Source organism: Selaginella moellendorffii, unplaced genomic scaffold, assembly GCF_000143415.4.
Source record: "Selaginella moellendorffii unplaced genomic scaffold, v1.0 SELMOscaffold_3, whole genome shotgun sequence".
In the NCBI taxonomy this organism is placed as follows: domain Eukaryota; kingdom Viridiplantae; phylum Streptophyta; class Lycopodiopsida; order Selaginellales; family Selaginellaceae; genus Selaginella; species Selaginella moellendorffii.
Genome location: NW_003314264.1, coordinates 538,084 through 551,714, shown reverse-complemented (window position 1 = coordinate 551,714; position 13,631 = coordinate 538,084). Strand labels below are relative to the sequence as shown.

General features: G+C 47.4%; 5 protein-coding genes across 12 annotated transcripts; 2 read left to right on the top strand and 3 right to left on the bottom strand.

Annotated features, from left to right (window-relative positions):
* Positions 1 to 1,242: 1,242 nt before the first annotated feature.
* On the top strand, positions 1,243 to 2,525 carry LOC112343169 (phosphatidylinositol/phosphatidylcholine transfer protein SFH1-like). 2 transcript variants are annotated; one of them, XM_024666237.1, is made up of 3 exons: positions 1,243 to 1,758; positions 1,818 to 2,084; positions 2,160 to 2,525. In XM_024666237.1, exons 1-3 carry the CDS (start codon positions 1,558 to 1,560, stop codon positions 2,481 to 2,483), a joined length of 792 nt encoding a protein of 263 aa, XP_024522005.1. In that variant the 5' UTR covers positions 1,243 to 1,557; the 3' UTR covers positions 2,484 to 2,525. The 2 variants fall into 2 exon arrangements, with proteins under 2 accessions (XP_024522005.1, XP_024522002.1); XM_024666234.1 differs by having other exon boundaries at positions 1,245 to 1,758; positions 1,818 to 2,525.
* Positions 2,465 to 4,164, bottom strand: LOC9643754 (IAA-amino acid hydrolase ILR1-like 1). Its single transcript, XM_002963128.2, has 6 exons — positions 3,824 to 4,164; positions 3,650 to 3,775; positions 3,279 to 3,593; positions 3,061 to 3,189; positions 2,602 to 3,008; positions 2,465 to 2,546 (listed from the first exon to the last, which is right to left on the bottom strand). The coding sequence occupies exons 1-5, from the start codon at positions 4,088 to 4,090 to the stop codon at positions 2,628 to 2,630; spliced, it is 1,218 nt and encodes a 405-aa protein (XP_002963174.1). The 5' UTR covers positions 4,091 to 4,164; the 3' UTR covers positions 2,465 to 2,546; positions 2,602 to 2,627.
* A 149-nt stretch (positions 4,165 to 4,313) lies between these two features.
* On the top strand, positions 4,314 to 9,120 carry LOC9643384. 2 transcript variants are annotated; one of them, XM_024666168.1, is made up of 12 exons: positions 4,314 to 4,387; positions 4,461 to 4,685; positions 4,739 to 4,768; positions 4,837 to 6,747; positions 6,793 to 6,896; positions 6,947 to 7,007; positions 7,051 to 7,707; positions 7,772 to 7,989; positions 8,045 to 8,168; positions 8,223 to 8,426; positions 8,477 to 8,651; positions 8,705 to 9,120. In XM_024666168.1, the coding sequence occupies exons 2-11, from the start codon at positions 4,530 to 4,532 to the stop codon at positions 8,591 to 8,593; spliced, it is 3,582 nt and encodes a 1,193-aa protein (XP_024521936.1). In that variant the 5' UTR covers positions 4,314 to 4,387; positions 4,461 to 4,529; the 3' UTR covers positions 8,594 to 8,651; positions 8,705 to 9,120. The 2 variants fall into 2 exon arrangements, with proteins under 2 accessions (XP_024521936.1, XP_024521944.1); XM_024666176.1 differs by lacking the exon at positions 8,705 to 9,120 and having other exon boundaries at positions 8,075 to 8,168; positions 8,477 to 8,633.
* On the bottom strand, positions 8,599 to 11,024 carry LOC9643383 (cysteine-rich receptor-like protein kinase 2). 2 transcript variants are annotated; one of them, XM_002963127.2, is made up of 7 exons: positions 10,218 to 11,024; positions 10,045 to 10,158; positions 9,857 to 9,984; positions 9,591 to 9,801; positions 9,307 to 9,544; positions 9,125 to 9,254; positions 8,599 to 9,064 (listed from the first exon to the last, which is right to left on the bottom strand). In XM_002963127.2, the coding sequence occupies exons 1-7, from the start codon at positions 11,008 to 11,010 to the stop codon at positions 8,747 to 8,749; spliced, it is 1,932 nt and encodes a 643-aa protein (XP_002963173.2). In that variant the 5' UTR covers positions 11,011 to 11,024; the 3' UTR covers positions 8,599 to 8,746. The 2 variants fall into 2 exon arrangements, with proteins under 2 accessions (XP_002963173.2, XP_024521955.1); XM_024666187.1 differs by having other exon boundaries at positions 10,054 to 10,158.
* Positions 11,025 to 11,181: 157 nt separating this feature from the next.
* LOC9643753 (methyltransferase-like protein 2) lies at positions 11,182 to 12,823 on the bottom strand. Of its 5 annotated transcripts, none has more exons than XM_024666211.1 (9): positions 12,586 to 12,823; positions 12,291 to 12,474; positions 12,110 to 12,222; positions 12,028 to 12,061; positions 11,898 to 11,973; positions 11,666 to 11,843; positions 11,526 to 11,615; positions 11,403 to 11,478; positions 11,182 to 11,358 (listed from the first exon to the last, which is right to left on the bottom strand). In XM_024666211.1, exons 1-9 carry the CDS (start codon positions 12,817 to 12,819, stop codon positions 11,213 to 11,215), a joined length of 1,131 nt encoding a protein of 376 aa, XP_024521979.1. In that variant the 5' UTR covers positions 12,820 to 12,823; the 3' UTR covers positions 11,182 to 11,212. The 5 variants fall into 5 exon arrangements, with proteins under 5 accessions (XP_024521979.1, XP_024521983.1, XP_024521989.1 ...); XM_024666215.1 differs by having other exon boundaries at positions 11,182 to 11,346; XM_024666221.1 differs by having other exon boundaries at positions 11,540 to 11,615.
* Between the last annotated feature and the right edge of the window lie 808 nt (positions 12,824 to 13,631).

Sequence of the window (13,631 nt, the reverse complement as noted above, 5' to 3'; positions counted from 1 at the left end):
TCAGAGAAAAAACTGGCTGGGGTGGGGTGCGCGGTCTCATCGATCGAAGCGATGGAATGGATCGATCGAGCTGATCTTGGCAGAGAGGAACTGAAGAATTTTGCTGGCTGGATCAGCTTCATGGGAAATTTTGGGCAGCAACAGTGAAACCAGGTGTGATGATCTCACACACAAGAGTTTGGTGGGGCGATGGGATCAGGGATTTTAATGATCGAGAAAATCATTGTCTGGGGGTTAGCTTGGAATTTTACTGTCGCGACTCGCGAGCGATAGATGGATCGATTTGTTTGTGCGAATTGGGCGAGCAAGAAAGAGGGGAAAAAGGAAGATTGAATTGATGATGACACGACGAATGAACACGTCCCATTCGAGGGTAAAGGAAAACTTGCTGGAAAACTTTTTTGTTCTCTGCGCCCGCGCAGCAGTGCGCGCTGCTTCTTTGCTTGCTGGGGTCTTGTGATTGATTGATCCTGTGGCAGCAGCAGCATCGGCAAATCCCTTTCCTCTCCTCTCCCATTTCTCTGACGCGCTGTTCTTTCTTTCTTTTCCTTTTTCCTCTGGAGGAGAGGAAGAAATGGGATGCATTTCTTCTCGGCCGGGGCAACTTGGCATACGGCTGTCAGATCCTCGCATGGACAATAAACAACAAGATGACAATCGCGCGAAAAGAAAAGGGGGTCGTTTTCGATCGGCCCTACTTCCATGAATTGGAAGGAAGGAGCGAGGAGGAAGGGGCTTTCTAGGGTTCATGGACCGCGTCCCGCGCGCGCGCACGTCTCTCTTTTTGAATTTGAATTTAAAACTCCACCTAGGTCTCCTGTGCTCGAGGGAACGCGCTGTGACGCTGCCAGGTTTGTGGAAACTTTAGTTTTTCTCTCTTTGTTTGCATTGCGTCAACCATGTTCTCGCGCGAGTTTTTCAATGTTTCTCGATTGATTGACAGTCGGGAGCTTTAGATTCTTGGATGAGTGTGCATGGCAACAACCAAGTACGTTTCGATTCGAGGTGTTCTCTTCTTTTTCTCGTCTCTCTTGTTTGATTGATTGATGCGCTCGATCTTTCTTCTAGCCTATATATCCTGTTTGTTCTTCTAGTAGGATGTGTGCCGCAAACTTTACGGACAAGGAAGAGGAACCGGGAATCTCTTATTTTGTAAGAGCTTGGTCTTCGCTCGCCAAAGGCAGGGATATACTTTGCGGAATATCATATGATACTTGGCTGCTAGGCCCAAGTTTGGAGCCATGTCTTCGTCTCGGAAAAGAGCTCCGATCGTATTTTGCGGTGAGCAGATCAAGTTGTTTTTGCTTTTTCGTGGCTTCGGGCGATCGGAAGTCACAGTGTCGTCGAGTAGCAGACAATGAGTCGGCCTCAAGAGGCTGTTAAACAGGCTTTTCGGTGGAGAGATTCTCCATCTCGCGACGAGGCAAGTTAAAGAGTCTTGCTTTGTCCGACCTTTTCACTTTTTATGTGTGTGAAGTCCGTGAATTTGATCGCATCCTCTAGTTCTTCGTGACAAACAGCTCGGATCTTGCCAGAAAGAGTAAAAACGAGAAAGAAATGGTCGACGCACTGGACGAGTCCCAAAATGAGGCGTTGGAGAGGCTGCAAAAGCTCTTGGGCGATCGCCAGATTCAAGGGGACGTCGATACCCTGGTGAGATTTCTCAAGGCAAGATCGTTTGATGTGTGGAAGGCAAAGGCCATGTACGAGGCCATGCTCCAATGGCGCGCAGAAGTTCGAGCAGACGCTATCAAACAGGTAAACTTTTACAAAAGCTTTCCCGAAGTTCTTACTCCTCCGAGTAACTTTGGAAAAAGGAGTTTGATTTCCAAGAGCGTGATGCAACGCAAGAGCTCTATCCGCGTTTCTATCACAAGGTGGACAAGTTGGGAAGGCCAATCTACATCGAAAGGCTGGGAAAGCTGCGCTTGGAAGAGCTCTTTAAAGTGACAAGTATGGAGAGAATGCTGCTGGATCACATCAAAGAGTGGGAGATTTTCGTGGATGTCAGGCTCCCTGCTGCGTCCCGTGACGCCGGCCGAGCGATCACTCAATCACTCGCGATTCTCGACCTCAAAGGAGTGGTAAAGTTCCTCTTTTTTTTTTTTGGCTCGTTTGCTGTAAAAGTTTCCATCTTTTTTCTTGCCTCGCTCCTCCAGGTGGTAAAGCACGTAAGCAAACAGGTCCGCCAGTTCGTGAGAGCCATCCTCCGGATCGACCAGGACTTTTACCCCGAGTTCCTGGGAAAGATGGTGATCGTCAACGCGCCGGTTTACTTCAAAGCGCTCTGGAGCATCGTCAAACCGTGGCTCGACAACCAAACCCAGAAGAAGATCGAAGTTCACGGAACCAACTACGTTCCCAGGCTGCTGGAGCTCGTCGACGCGGAGAGCTTGCCATCGTTTCTAGGCGGCTCCTGCGAGTGTGTCAGCTCTAGAGGATGCGAGAGCTCGAACGCTGGGCCTTGGCTTGGAAATGTCTGATATTTACTTGGTTCTAGATCACGGAGTTCTTGGTGCTCGTAACTTATCATGGTTATTCGCGCCCTGTTTAAAACCAAACGTGGTTCGTCCACGCAGAACATAGAAGAAAAAATAGTACCTTGAATTTGTCAGCTGTGTTGCTGTTTACGTCCGTCCGAGAGGAGGCTGGAGCTCGTTGATGTATGCTTCGGCTACGGCTGCTTGGAACGCTACTCCCCAGGGGAGCATGTCTTCGTCCATGCGGAAGAGACCGGAGTGGACGAAATGAGTAGTTCCTTTTGCCTCGCTGTGAATCCCCAGGCCAGTAAACATGCCTGGAATGCGTTCCAAGTAGAACGAGAAGTCTTCGGCAGCCATCACCGGCTTGATGTTGCGTACGCAGTGGCTTCCAAAGAGTGACGTTGCGACCCAGGATGCGTGGTCGTGCAATTTATCGTCGTTGATCGTCGCTGGATACATCGGGCGGTCTGCATCGAAGACTACGCGAGCGGTGCATTTGTGAACAGCTGCCTGGCTCTCGATGATCTAAAACGCAAGTTTCAGAGCTTGTTTGTATGTAGAAAAGCTTCTCACAAACCTGCTGGATTCTCTCTTTAAGCTTAGCCATGCCTTCTTTGGAGAAGGAGCGGAACGAGCCTTTGAGAGTCACAGAATCTGGAATGACATTGAAGGTATGCCCACCACTTATGCTAGTCACAGAAACAACCTTCGCAAATGTAAAGAAAAAAGAAAAAAGAAAAGAAAAGGAAAAAAAAAACAAACAAACAACACTCGAATAAGCGTTGAGATGCTCACCTGATTACCAAGAGGATCCATTTCTCGAGAGACGAGCGGCTGCAAGCTGATCACCGCAAACGAGGCCGCAACGATGGGATCGGCAGTGTGATCTGGACAACCGGCATGACCACCTCGGCCCTTGATCTCGGCCTCGAAGGCGCGAGATCCGGCTAAGCACGGTCCTCTCCGGAGCGCGATGATTCCCGTCGGAGCTTCCGGTGCTACGTGCAAGCCAAAGATGGCCTCGGCGTCTCCAAGAGCTCCATCCTGGACCATAACTTGAGCGCCAGCTTTGCCTTCTTCAGCTGGCTGGAAGAGAAGAAGCACCGTTCCCTGCGCAAGCGAAACTTTCAAGCACAAAGGAAAAGACTCGATCGAGGAGAGCTTACTTTGAGAAGATGGCGCCTTCGCGAGAGAATCCTAGCAGCGCCAAGGAGCATGGCTAGGTGAGCATCGTGTCCACAAGCGTGCATTTTCCCATCCACTTGGCTCTTGTGCTCCCACTCCACCATCTCCTACTCAAAGAGCCAATGCTTAAAAAATCTGGTTCTTCCTTTCAGTACCTGGATCGGAAGACCGTCCATGTCCGCCCTGAGCGCCACAATCGGCCGATCGCCGCTCCCAATGGTCGCCACCACTCCTGTCTTGGCCACTGGCCACCGGTAGGGAATCCCCATTCCATCCAGCTCCCTGCGAATGAGGGCGCTCGTCTGGTGCTCCTCAAATCCCAGCTCCGGGTTGCGGTGAATGCAGCGCCGGACCGATCTTACCCACTCCACCGTGCCTGGATCGTTGGCGGCCTCCAAGATCTCTGCAGCCCAAGCCTCCATAGCTCTAGCTAGAAATTTACTCTAGAACTAAGAACCCTACATTTTTAGAGTGGAAATTAGGGTCTTTGGAGGGAATGGAGTCGCGATCTGGCCCGCAGAAGCTCAAAGAGGGATCCGGCGTGATGCGCATTGCGGATTCTATGTGTTATCCACAGTACACTGCTAGTCTTAAGTGTAAGTGCTGTGATCAACGATTCAAGCTAAGTCATGACGATTCTTCCAGGCCTGGAGAGGAATTCCGATAAGAATCGATGCAAGGACGTGATCAAGGTCTATAAATCGTGCAAGAAGATAGAGGTAAGACATATTCTTTCTAGATTTCATCGATCTCCACTCGATCAACATTATAAACTTTGGGTGCTCTTGGCAGAGAGAACAACGCCTGGAGCGTAATAGACAAAAGGGATGGTTCGACTGATACGTTCCTTCTAGATTTCCCATGAAGCTAGAAGTTTCGCAAGGCTTGTGGGCATCCAACACCTTTGCGCACGATGTCCGAGTGGCGCTTGTTCTGGACAAGCCTGCGACAATCTGGACTGGAGCTGCCGATGGCAAGATTTTTCTGTGGAGCTTTGATTCACGCTCATCCTCAAAGGTCTGGAACTTCGCATCCAAATTTTCCTCTCATGACTTTTCGGCTCTTGGCAGGATGAGTGTGGGGAGCACTTTGTTCCAGAGGTGAGGATCTTCATCTCTTTCTTTTCTCGTTTTTGTTTTTGGTGCATGAACTAAGGATATCTTCGCAGGATGTGCTACCACTGGCGCTACTTTGCGGGCATACTGCTGCTATAGTTGGCTTGCAGGCATGCGACCGGAGCCAGAGCCAGAGTCAAGGTGGAGTTCTTAGCGTATGTAGCGAGCGGGGAATGTGCGTATGGGATAGTGATACTGGGAAATGTTTAAGGAGGCGACGGTTGCCTCCATCGATTGCGCAGCCTACATCAGTTTCTCGTGTTCCTGGTGAGACGAAACACATCTGCGTTGGTTACCATTCTAGCAGCTCCGGGCAGGCAAAAGGTGGCGTCCTTGTTGTCGACACGAGCACGCTCAGAGTCACGCAGAACATCTACCATGGGCTCCTTGGACTGAGGGAAATCAACGACTTAGTGGTGGTAGCACAGCAGGACGAGTTTAAGGCTACTGTTGCGGATTTAAAAGGCAACTTTCAAGTATGGTCCAAGAACAAGTCTGGCCAGGAAGGTGCAGAGGGAGATCTTCATGTAGAAGCAGCTGAAGCAGTCTCACTGTCCAATGACGGAAAACTTTTGCTCTTGGTTTCTCCACTGGGATGGATGCTCAGATCACTCGAAAACTTGTCGATCTATCGGGAAGACGGTACGTGTTTGGTCGGTGGATACTTTCTGAGGGACGTCGAGAAACATCAATTTCTAGTTTGGGATGGACAGGGATCAGCCACCGTTTACTCCGTGGAGGGAAGCAATTCTGTCGCTCGCGTTAGTGTCGTGCCAGGTCTCAAAGGAAGTGCAGGCTGCAAGATCACCTTCTGCTCTATCGGTGACATCATAGTTCGTATTGATTATAATCGGGAGGCCAGTGTAGCAGTGTGGACTTCCAGTTGGAAAGGTGCTGCTACAGGAAGAGCAAGCTTTGGTAGCTCTGGTCGGCTTTGGAAAGGTTTGGAAACTGCTAACAGCATTACCATCACGTCTTCGCTACTTGTTCCCAGTTATGGGACTCTAGTTCCATCGATCTTCGTGTGTGGATACGCCAACGGGGACTTTGATCTTATAAAGCTGGAGCCTGGGAGGAAAGAAGTACACGCGAGTGAGAACGGCCCATCGATCCAGTGCCTTGCTGTTCATCAGTCCGAGTTGAGGCAAGTGTTACTTTCTGGAAGTATGGACGGCTCGGTGTGCTTATGGGATATAGAAGCAGGGAATAGGAGCTTGATAGCAGTTCTTCATCCACACGTTGCTCCTGTAAGGCAGTTTGTTTTACCTTCACCAGAGTCCTCGCCACCTTGGGATGAGTGCTTCGTCTCCGTGGCCGATGATTCGACCGTGGCATTGTCGTCACTTACGAGCTTGAGAACCGAGAGGATATTTCCGGGGCATGCTGGTGTGATACAACAAGTTGTGTGGGACGAGTTCAGAGCTTATCTTGCAGTCCTGTGCACTGCCGGCGATGGTCAGCTGGTTTTGTACATATGGGACATCCATTCCGGTGCTCGTGAGCGTATTCTTCGTGGAGCAGCTGCTCAGTCGATGCTGAAGCACTTTGCAAGTCGGAAGAGGCGTACCACCGAGCTGCATGGGGACTTCACTTCGGCTTCTTCGCTGCTTCTACCTCTTGACGATGTACATAGTCCGATGGCTTCGCAAGAAATGACAAGCAGCCAGGTGCAAGGTAGTATGGATCCACACTGCAAGCAACATGCTATCAGAGCAGGATGCCCGTTTCCCGGTATAGCGGCCATCCACTTCGACATGACGTCGCTTTTAAGCACTGTTGACGAGAAGCTCTTGAAGCTGAGCCTTTCAGTTCTTCACTTTTGGGGAATTGATGAGGAGCTTGACAAATCTGTGGCAGACGAGCTGCAAGTATTCCAACCGAGGCACCATCGCGTTGCTGCAGGTATAGCTGGGAACAGAGGGAGCGTTACACTAATACTTCCAACGAAAGAAGCAGCTTCTAAGGTTGGCATTACGTTGCTCATCGCCATACTAACTTTATTTCCGCAGTTTTGGAGCCGCTCGTCGGTTTTGTTCTCAATGCGAGCTTTGACGATGGTGTCGCTCGCTCAGCGCTTGCTCACGTTTTCAGCTCCCGGCTCTATGATTTGCAGGTAATAACTTTCTTCTTGTGGTTGAACTTCTGATACGAGTGTTTGGTCAGTGCACTAGCTGCTTTCTACACGGCTGGAGCTGTTGAGAAACTTGGTGATGCTTGTCTGGAGGTAAGTTGTCCATGTGATCTTCTAAACTGAGTTTCACGTGCAGATATTTGCATGTTTCTGGCAAGATCCTGCTGAGCATGTCCGACTGGCTGCCCGTCTCTTATTCCATTCTGCAGCATCCACAGCGGTGCCAGACATTTTACAGAATGATAACGGCTCCTCGTTCGATGATCTTCTCGAGTGGCTAGAATCGTCAGGAGGACAGGAAACATGGCTTGGCCTCACAGGTGGCTCGGACCAGGATGGTAGAGCTTGCAGAATCATCATGTGTGGAGCATTGGCAATCTGGCACAAGTCCTTGGTGCGGCATGACTTGTCGAGCTCCACCGCTCCCTTACTGCTCAAGCTAGTGCGAACAAGTGATAGGCACAGCGCTACAGCAGCGGAGGTTTTGTGTGCTGGGATGGCGAGCACTTGGCAGCCACTTATACAGTCAGAGGAAGTGTCCCAGCTCACCTCGGACGTGCTCTTTCTCATCCAATGCATTGGCGGTGACGGGGATCATGGTGGTCACATTGCTACTACGGAACACCACCGAGCGCTCTTGTCAGCTCTTGCGCTCGCGGACATGCCCGCTTTCTTGATTGCTCTGGAAAGAGTAGCATCGACGAAATCTTCTTCGAGCGTTTTACTGGGACTCACGTCGCTAGTTCAAGTTATACGTACGTCTCCGTCGACTGTCATTGCGTGTCTTGGACGGGTCAGTTTTTCTTTATCTTTATCTTTTTTTTTTGCTATAGCTCGTGACTATTCTGTGCTAGCAGATTGTTTCGCTGGCTGTTCGTCTATTGGATCCTGCGGATTCGCTGCAAAGACGGCACAACTTTCCTATTATCATGGAAGTGATCAAGGAGATGTCTCAAGCGTTTCCTATGGTTGCTCTTTACCATCCGGTTGCTCAATCAGCAGCTGGCAAACTTGCAGTTGGTGATCCAGTGGGTGACATCCGGTCGCTTAGGATTCATGTATATGACCTTTACAGGTAATGTTTTTCTTTTCTAGCATGTTTTTTAAATGTTTTTTCTTTCTTTTGTCAGTGCGAGTATAATGAAGGTTCTTGATGCCAGTGGACCTCCCGGACATCCAGCATTGTCTCCCAGTGCTAGAAGCTCCACTCGGACGCTAGGAATTACCGCTCTGAGCTTCTCGAATGATGGCGAGGTATTTTAGCTTGAGCTGGATAAAAAACTCTAATCGCTCGTTTGCATGCTCCAGGGTCTTGTAGCTTTCTCACATCAAGGATTGATACTTCGATGGTGGTCGGTTGGCGCTGCTTGGTGGGACAAACTGAGCCGCTCCACCGTGCCCGTCCAGTGCACAAAGCTAGTTCTCTTACCACCCTCGCCAGGATTCTCCCCAAAATCATCCAGCACTAGCATTATCGGAAATTTGAGTGGATCGAAGAATGTCGAGGAAGTGGTAATCTTCGCGCCTTGTTGCTTTTGTCAATCTTATCTTGTGCTTTGCAGGAGGAAGAAAGCGAAAGCGAGGAGACGATTGATTTGTCCTTTCGCTTGCATTGGAAGTCGGACCGAATTGTAATTCTCAGCCGCGGCAACCACCAAGTCGGGGTGTTTCAGCTGTGACCGTCTTTTACAGCCACAAATATCTTTTATTCACGTTAAAGTCTAGACAGCAAATAAGGTACTCTTGCGTTTCTAAACAAAGGTCTCTCTAAACCTTTCGTGTCGTGGTAGAACATATCAACACGCGCCACAAGCTCCAAAATCAGAATGGAACTATCGTGGCCCCAAGGTGGAAATCTGGGGGGATTCATTGGAAGCTCCCGAGGAGATCCTGGTGGAGTCATTGGATCGCATGGCTGTGTAGGAGAGTGAAGATGATCGGCTCAAGTTCTCTGGAACGTGAGCGTTTGAGTACCCCGCCAGCATCGCGACGACGTGAGGCATTGACGGCCGCGCCTGAGGCAAGTCTTGAGTACACATGAGCGCCAGTGTCACCAGCTGCAGCGCCTGGCTGTTGGAAACTTCGTTCTCCAGTTTCGGGTCCACAAAGTCGCCAAATACCCCTCCTGCGTCAGCGTGAATCTGCCATGCCTGGAAAACAATTCCGCGAGCCTTACAAATCTAAATACAAACACTAATTTTTTCAAGTACCTCGTCCACCAGTGATCTGTCTCGGTTTCTTTTGCCACTCACGGTTTCCAGAATGACGATTCCATAGCTGTAAACATCGATCTTGTCGCTCAGCTGACCATTGAGTGCGTACTCTGGCGCCATGTAGCCACTGCAAGATCATCGAAAGCATGTTGTAAAACATCAAGTACTATGGAACTTACTATGTTCCTGCAGCTTTGGTGGTTAGAACCTCCAGCTGATGGGACGATTCGAACAGCCTTGCCAATCCAAAGTCGGCTATCTTGGCCTCGTAGAACTCATCCAGAAGAATGTTGCTCGGTTTGATGTCCCTGTGTACTATTCGTATTTGTGAGTCTTCGTGGAGATATGCTAAACCACGAGCAGTTCCCAAGAGAATGTTATGGCGAGTTTCCCAGGACAGGGGCTTCTCTACAGGACCTGAGACACAATACAATCTGTAGAAGTATGAAGAGATCAAACGTACCGAACAAAGCGTTTTCCAAACTGTTGTTCTTGAGGAGCTCATAGACGAGAAGCCTTTCTGTGCCTTCCGTAGAACATCCAAGCAGCCTTACCAAGTTCCGATGCTGCACGTTGCTGATTGCCTTGACTTCGTTCAGAAACTGAAGCTCACCGTGCTTGGAGGTGACGGTGAGCTTTTTGATCGCCACTTCGGATCCATCTGGAAGATATCCCTGTTCAGGAAGAGATCCATGAGTTTCCACTGCTGCAAAAACAATAAAACTTAACCTTGTAAACAGCACCAAAGCCACCTTCACCGAGCTTGTGGCTTTCGTCGAAGTTTGCAGTGGACGATTTCAGCATCCGATATGGGAACGTAACTGGCCCGCGATGCAAGGTACTCTGTACGTCATTGGCTATCGCAGAAATGAAAATTCGTAAGTGCTTCCAAACAAGCTGGCTTTAAATGAATTTACCAAATTTACCATTTTTTCGCCACCTCCAATTCATACCAAGAGCTATACCAGCAACTAGAAGCACTGCGGCGATTACTCCCACGATTATGCCTACATTTCTTGCTTTGTTGCTACCTTCAGAAAGACAACAAGGTTTAAAAATATAACAAACAATAAGAATGAAGAACAATCACCTCCGCCAGAAGTGAAAACCGCGGTACTGCTGCTTGCGTTGACGGGAACTCCACCAAAAAACTTGAAACTCTCGTACTGCATATTGCATTCAGCCAGGTAGCAACTTCCTCCATCTCTGCCATTGCAAGTACTGGACAATGAGCTTCTGGCTTTCTCCAAGCAGGTCGCGCAGTCAGAAGTGCTCAGATCACGAACACATTGTCCCAGAACGTACGCGCTGTTGTCGGGAGAAGTTCCAGCAACAGCTATCATGAAGCCACCAGCACTACCTGGAATACGGTCTCTCAGAAACGCAAAACCGGTGTCTGTGTTCGAAAGGTACTGGCTGGAGTTACTGATGCCGGACGAGCAGTTCACCAGAGCCGAGTCGATTCCCGAGTAATTCGAAAAGAAGTAGTGATCTTCGTAGCGTAGAAAACACGTCTCTTCCTGCACCCGTCCCCCCTTTGTAGAATTTCTGACGCAGGATCCATTGAGAGACTTGATGGCCGTCGAAGCGCAGGCATTGCAGTCGCTGGAGGAAATGTCTCCACGGCATTGTAGGAGGCCAAACACTGTGTCAACTGTAGAGCCATTCTTGTTGCTGTTTATGATCACCGTCTTGTAATCCGTGGTGTTTGCCAGAGAACCAAAAGCCTGGATGATATTCCTGCGATACTGCTGGCTAGTAAACGTGTAGAGATCTGAACATCGTGTGGAATTCTTTGATGTCAGCAGCTGGCCGCTAGCAATTCTGTACGTTGGAATAAAGAGGAGGATGCACAGCTTCACAATAACCAAGAGCCTAGCCATTGCATTGCTCGAGCTCCGCTTCTCATTTCATTGCCGTGTCAAAAGACTTAACTTGACCGCATGCTTCTACTGATGGGTCCACCAATGCTGAAGAAGTCCACAGAACATAGTTGGCTCATGTCATTATGCAATCTGGATTGTAGTGGCAAGAATCATGAACCAAGAATTATAAAGATCATAACGGTGTCGTTTTCAGATAAAGTCAGTCTTCAGGAACTCGCTCGACAAAATAGCTTTTGCCTTGAAAACGAAGTGGTTCGTTTCCCCACGAGGTCCAGTTTGCGTTCATTTCCCTCGCGAACAGCTCCAAAGCTCTCACCGGTTTCGGTGCAAAATCTGCAAGAAGTACTGTTCTTTTCGTTAAGTTTCGAAAGGAGACAGAGGAAGGATACCGCCAAGCGGGGGCTTCCGCGAATGCTGGCCTGGTACAGTAATAGCGACGCGTCTGTGAGGAACATCGTTGTGGTCCTACATAAAATACAGAACTTTAAGCAAACGAAAAAACGCAATCTTGCCTGCATGAGAGTACCGGCCACCAGTAAACATTCGTATGGCTTATGATGGTTTAAATCCAGTTCGCTAACCATTGCTCCCGCGTCAGTTATCTGCAGCTTTCCAAAGTTAGAAACCAAAGTTCCAAAGAAAATGCCACGACCTTGAGCCAGTACCACACGCCGACAGGAATTAGTTTCCATGCAGGAAAAAGCTCCTTCTCTACAAACTGGTGAAGCTTTTCTCGGTTTGTTATCCATAAGCCTATCAGAGCACCGCTGCTGTGTACCAATTGTTGCAGGGGAAGAGACATGAGATACTTATTTGGTAGAGTTGGATAACTAAAAAGGAAAAGAACGAAGTTAGTGAAAGCGAGAATGAAAACGGAAAGTTACATTGATCTTCGGTGGACGCTCTTGTTCTCCCAGGGAGGATCAATAATGATAAGATTATAACCTGTTGATGGTGAGTCTGACACGAACCTACAAGTTTGTGAAAAACATACATCTAAACAGACTTTCTTGCCTGGAATTAGCCGGTGAATTTCAGAGAAGTCGGTCTGCAAAACAGTACGTAATTAACAAAAAATTTCAAATGCAGAACTTACCATGAGAAACCGACTGTTTTTCGGAAGAAGGAAGTCTGAGCCAGCGCTTGAAGCGACTTCCTCCGCGGAGGAGCTAGCTTCCACTAGATTGTTAAAGAGCGGGACACATTTTCCTGGACTCGAAAGTTTGGGAAGTTGTTAGAAGGAAGCAAGAAAAACATTAGCTCGAATATGTTCCCACCTTGTGAGGAAAGCGTGATATCATAGAGTGGAGCTTGAAATGTCTGAGACAAAGCTATAAAATCACTGTTGTCCTCCACTTTTGCATTGCTTGTTTTGAGTTTTACCATCTCTTTCAGCTTTGCTTGCGCGGGTTCATTGGACATAAATGCCTTGTGAGACTCTAGCAGAATCTCTCTTGCCTCCTGATGAAAAACACAGACAATCGATCAAATCCAAAGAACAAACACCAGGGGAAGAAATTACGAGAAACGAACAGAAAAAGAGTATCGGAGTGAGAAAAAGAAAACTAGCACCTGGTGGCGCTGCTGAGCTAGAACCTCCTTCGGATTAAGAACAGCTTTCTTCTTCTTCCTCTTTCTCTTCTCGCCAATGCACTGCTCACGCTCGTGATTTCTCACATCCCGTGCGTAATACGTGCTGGATTCGAGGGCAAAATCGACATACCCAGAGCTGAGGAGGGCTGGCGGATCGATGAAGACGGCATCCACTGGCGCGCCTGGAATGCGAAAAACTCCCTCGTCATCCATAAGCCCTAAATGTTTTACTTTTAAAATAATGTTCTGTATTAAAGTTTTAGCTATAGGTTAAATCAAATCTCTTACTTAAGAAGGTTTTTAAAGAGAGTGAGTGAATATACTTAAAATATGCTTGGTATTCTAGAATTTTCTATTATTTAATGGTTGTTATTCATTTAGATTAATTTTGTATTTATAATTTATAAACTCTTTCTAGTATATTCTAGTTTATTCTACCATCTAATGGTTGATATTCAATATAATTAATCTTGTGTTTATAAAATATAAACATGTTTATAACTATAAATTTCCATAATAACACTACTATTAAGTAAGCCAAGTGTTATTTCATGTAATGCATAGCAAATTATTATTTTTTTAAAAACAATATCAATAATTTATATAAAATATTTGAGAAATATATTAAGAATATAAGTGTTCAAGAACCATTTAGTTTTCATATTTGGTTCAAGTGCTCCACAATCTAATCCCACTATAGACACCTTAATTTGGTCCATCCATTTTTGTAAATAAGAAAGGGTTTAAATCCCAATTACATACTTATTCCGATAATAAATGCTATTTATAGGGTTAGTATGTCCTTAAGTTAAGAATATGATTTATTTACTTCTCCAAATGGTTAAAGATGTGGTTAAATGGCTAAAGTATAATGAAAAATTTAATTACTTATATAAAGGCTAGTATAAATAAAGAAGGCTAAACCGGGTGATAATATAACCACTGAAAAATCCAAAGTTAAAGTAAACATAGATGGGCAAATAGGGTGACTTGATTAAGTGTTTAAAAGTCAACTATAACTCCCT

What these genes read in the sequence shown, in the direction of transcription:
- LOC9643384 (XM_024666168.1), top strand. Translation starts at nt 4,530, where the DNA reads ATGAAGCTAGAAGTTTCGCAAGGCTTGTGGGCATCCAACACCTTTGCG. An exon ending in ATTCACGCTCATCCTCAAAG is followed by an intron (nt 4,686 to 4,738) that starts GTCTGGAACTTC and finishes GGCTCTTGGCAG; the next exon opens with GATGAGTGTGGGGAGCACTT. An exon ending in GCTTCTCGAATGATGGCGAG is followed by an intron (nt 8,169 to 8,222) that starts GTATTTTAGCTT and finishes TGCATGCTCCAG; the next exon opens with GGTCTTGTAGCTTTCTCACA.
- LOC9643754 (XM_002963128.2), bottom strand. Translation starts at nt 4,090, where the DNA reads ATGGAGGCTTGGGCTGCAGAGATCTTGGAGGCCGCCAACGATCCAGGC. An exon ending in GAAGGCGCCATCTTCTCAAA is followed by an intron (nt 3,594 to 3,649) that starts GTAAGCTCTCCT and finishes TCGCTTGCGCAG; the next exon opens with GGAACGGTGCTTCTTCTCTT. An exon ending in TTAAAGAGAGAATCCAGCAG is followed by an intron (nt 3,009 to 3,060) that starts GTTTGTGAGAAG and finishes CTTGCGTTTTAG; the next exon opens with ATCATCGAGAGCCAGGCAGC.
- LOC9643753 (XM_024666205.1), bottom strand. Translation starts at nt 12,819, where the DNA reads ATGGATGACGAGGGAGTTTTTCGCATTCCAGGCGCGCCAGTGGATGCC. An exon ending in TAGCTCAGCAGCGCCACCAG is followed by an intron (nt 12,475 to 12,585) that starts GTGCTAGTTTTC and finishes GTTTTTCATCAG; the next exon opens with GAGGCAAGAGAGATTCTGCT. An exon ending in TATCACGCTTTCCTCACAAG is followed by an intron (nt 12,223 to 12,290) that starts GTGGGAACATAT and finishes TTTCGAGTCCAG; the next exon opens with GAAAATGTGTCCCGCTCTTT.
- LOC9643383 (XM_002963127.2), bottom strand. Translation starts at nt 11,010, where the DNA reads ATGGCTAGGCTCTTGGTTATTGTGAAGCTGTGCATCCTCCTCTTTATT. An exon ending in GCTTTGGTGCTGTTTACAAG is followed by an intron (nt 9,802 to 9,856) that starts GTTAAGTTTTAT and finishes CTTCCTGAACAG; the next exon opens with GGATATCTTCCAGATGGATC. An exon ending in ACAGATCACTGGTGGACGAG is followed by an intron (nt 9,065 to 9,124) that starts GTACTTGAAAAA and finishes ATTGTTTTCCAG; the next exon opens with GCATGGCAGATTCACGCTGA.
- LOC112343169 (XM_024666234.1), top strand. Translation starts at nt 1,558, where the DNA reads ATGGTCGACGCACTGGACGAGTCCCAAAATGAGGCGTTGGAGAGGCTG. An exon ending in GAGCAGACGCTATCAAACAG is followed by an intron (nt 1,759 to 1,817) that starts GTAAACTTTTAC and finishes CTTTGGAAAAAG; the next exon opens with GAGTTTGATTTCCAAGAGCG.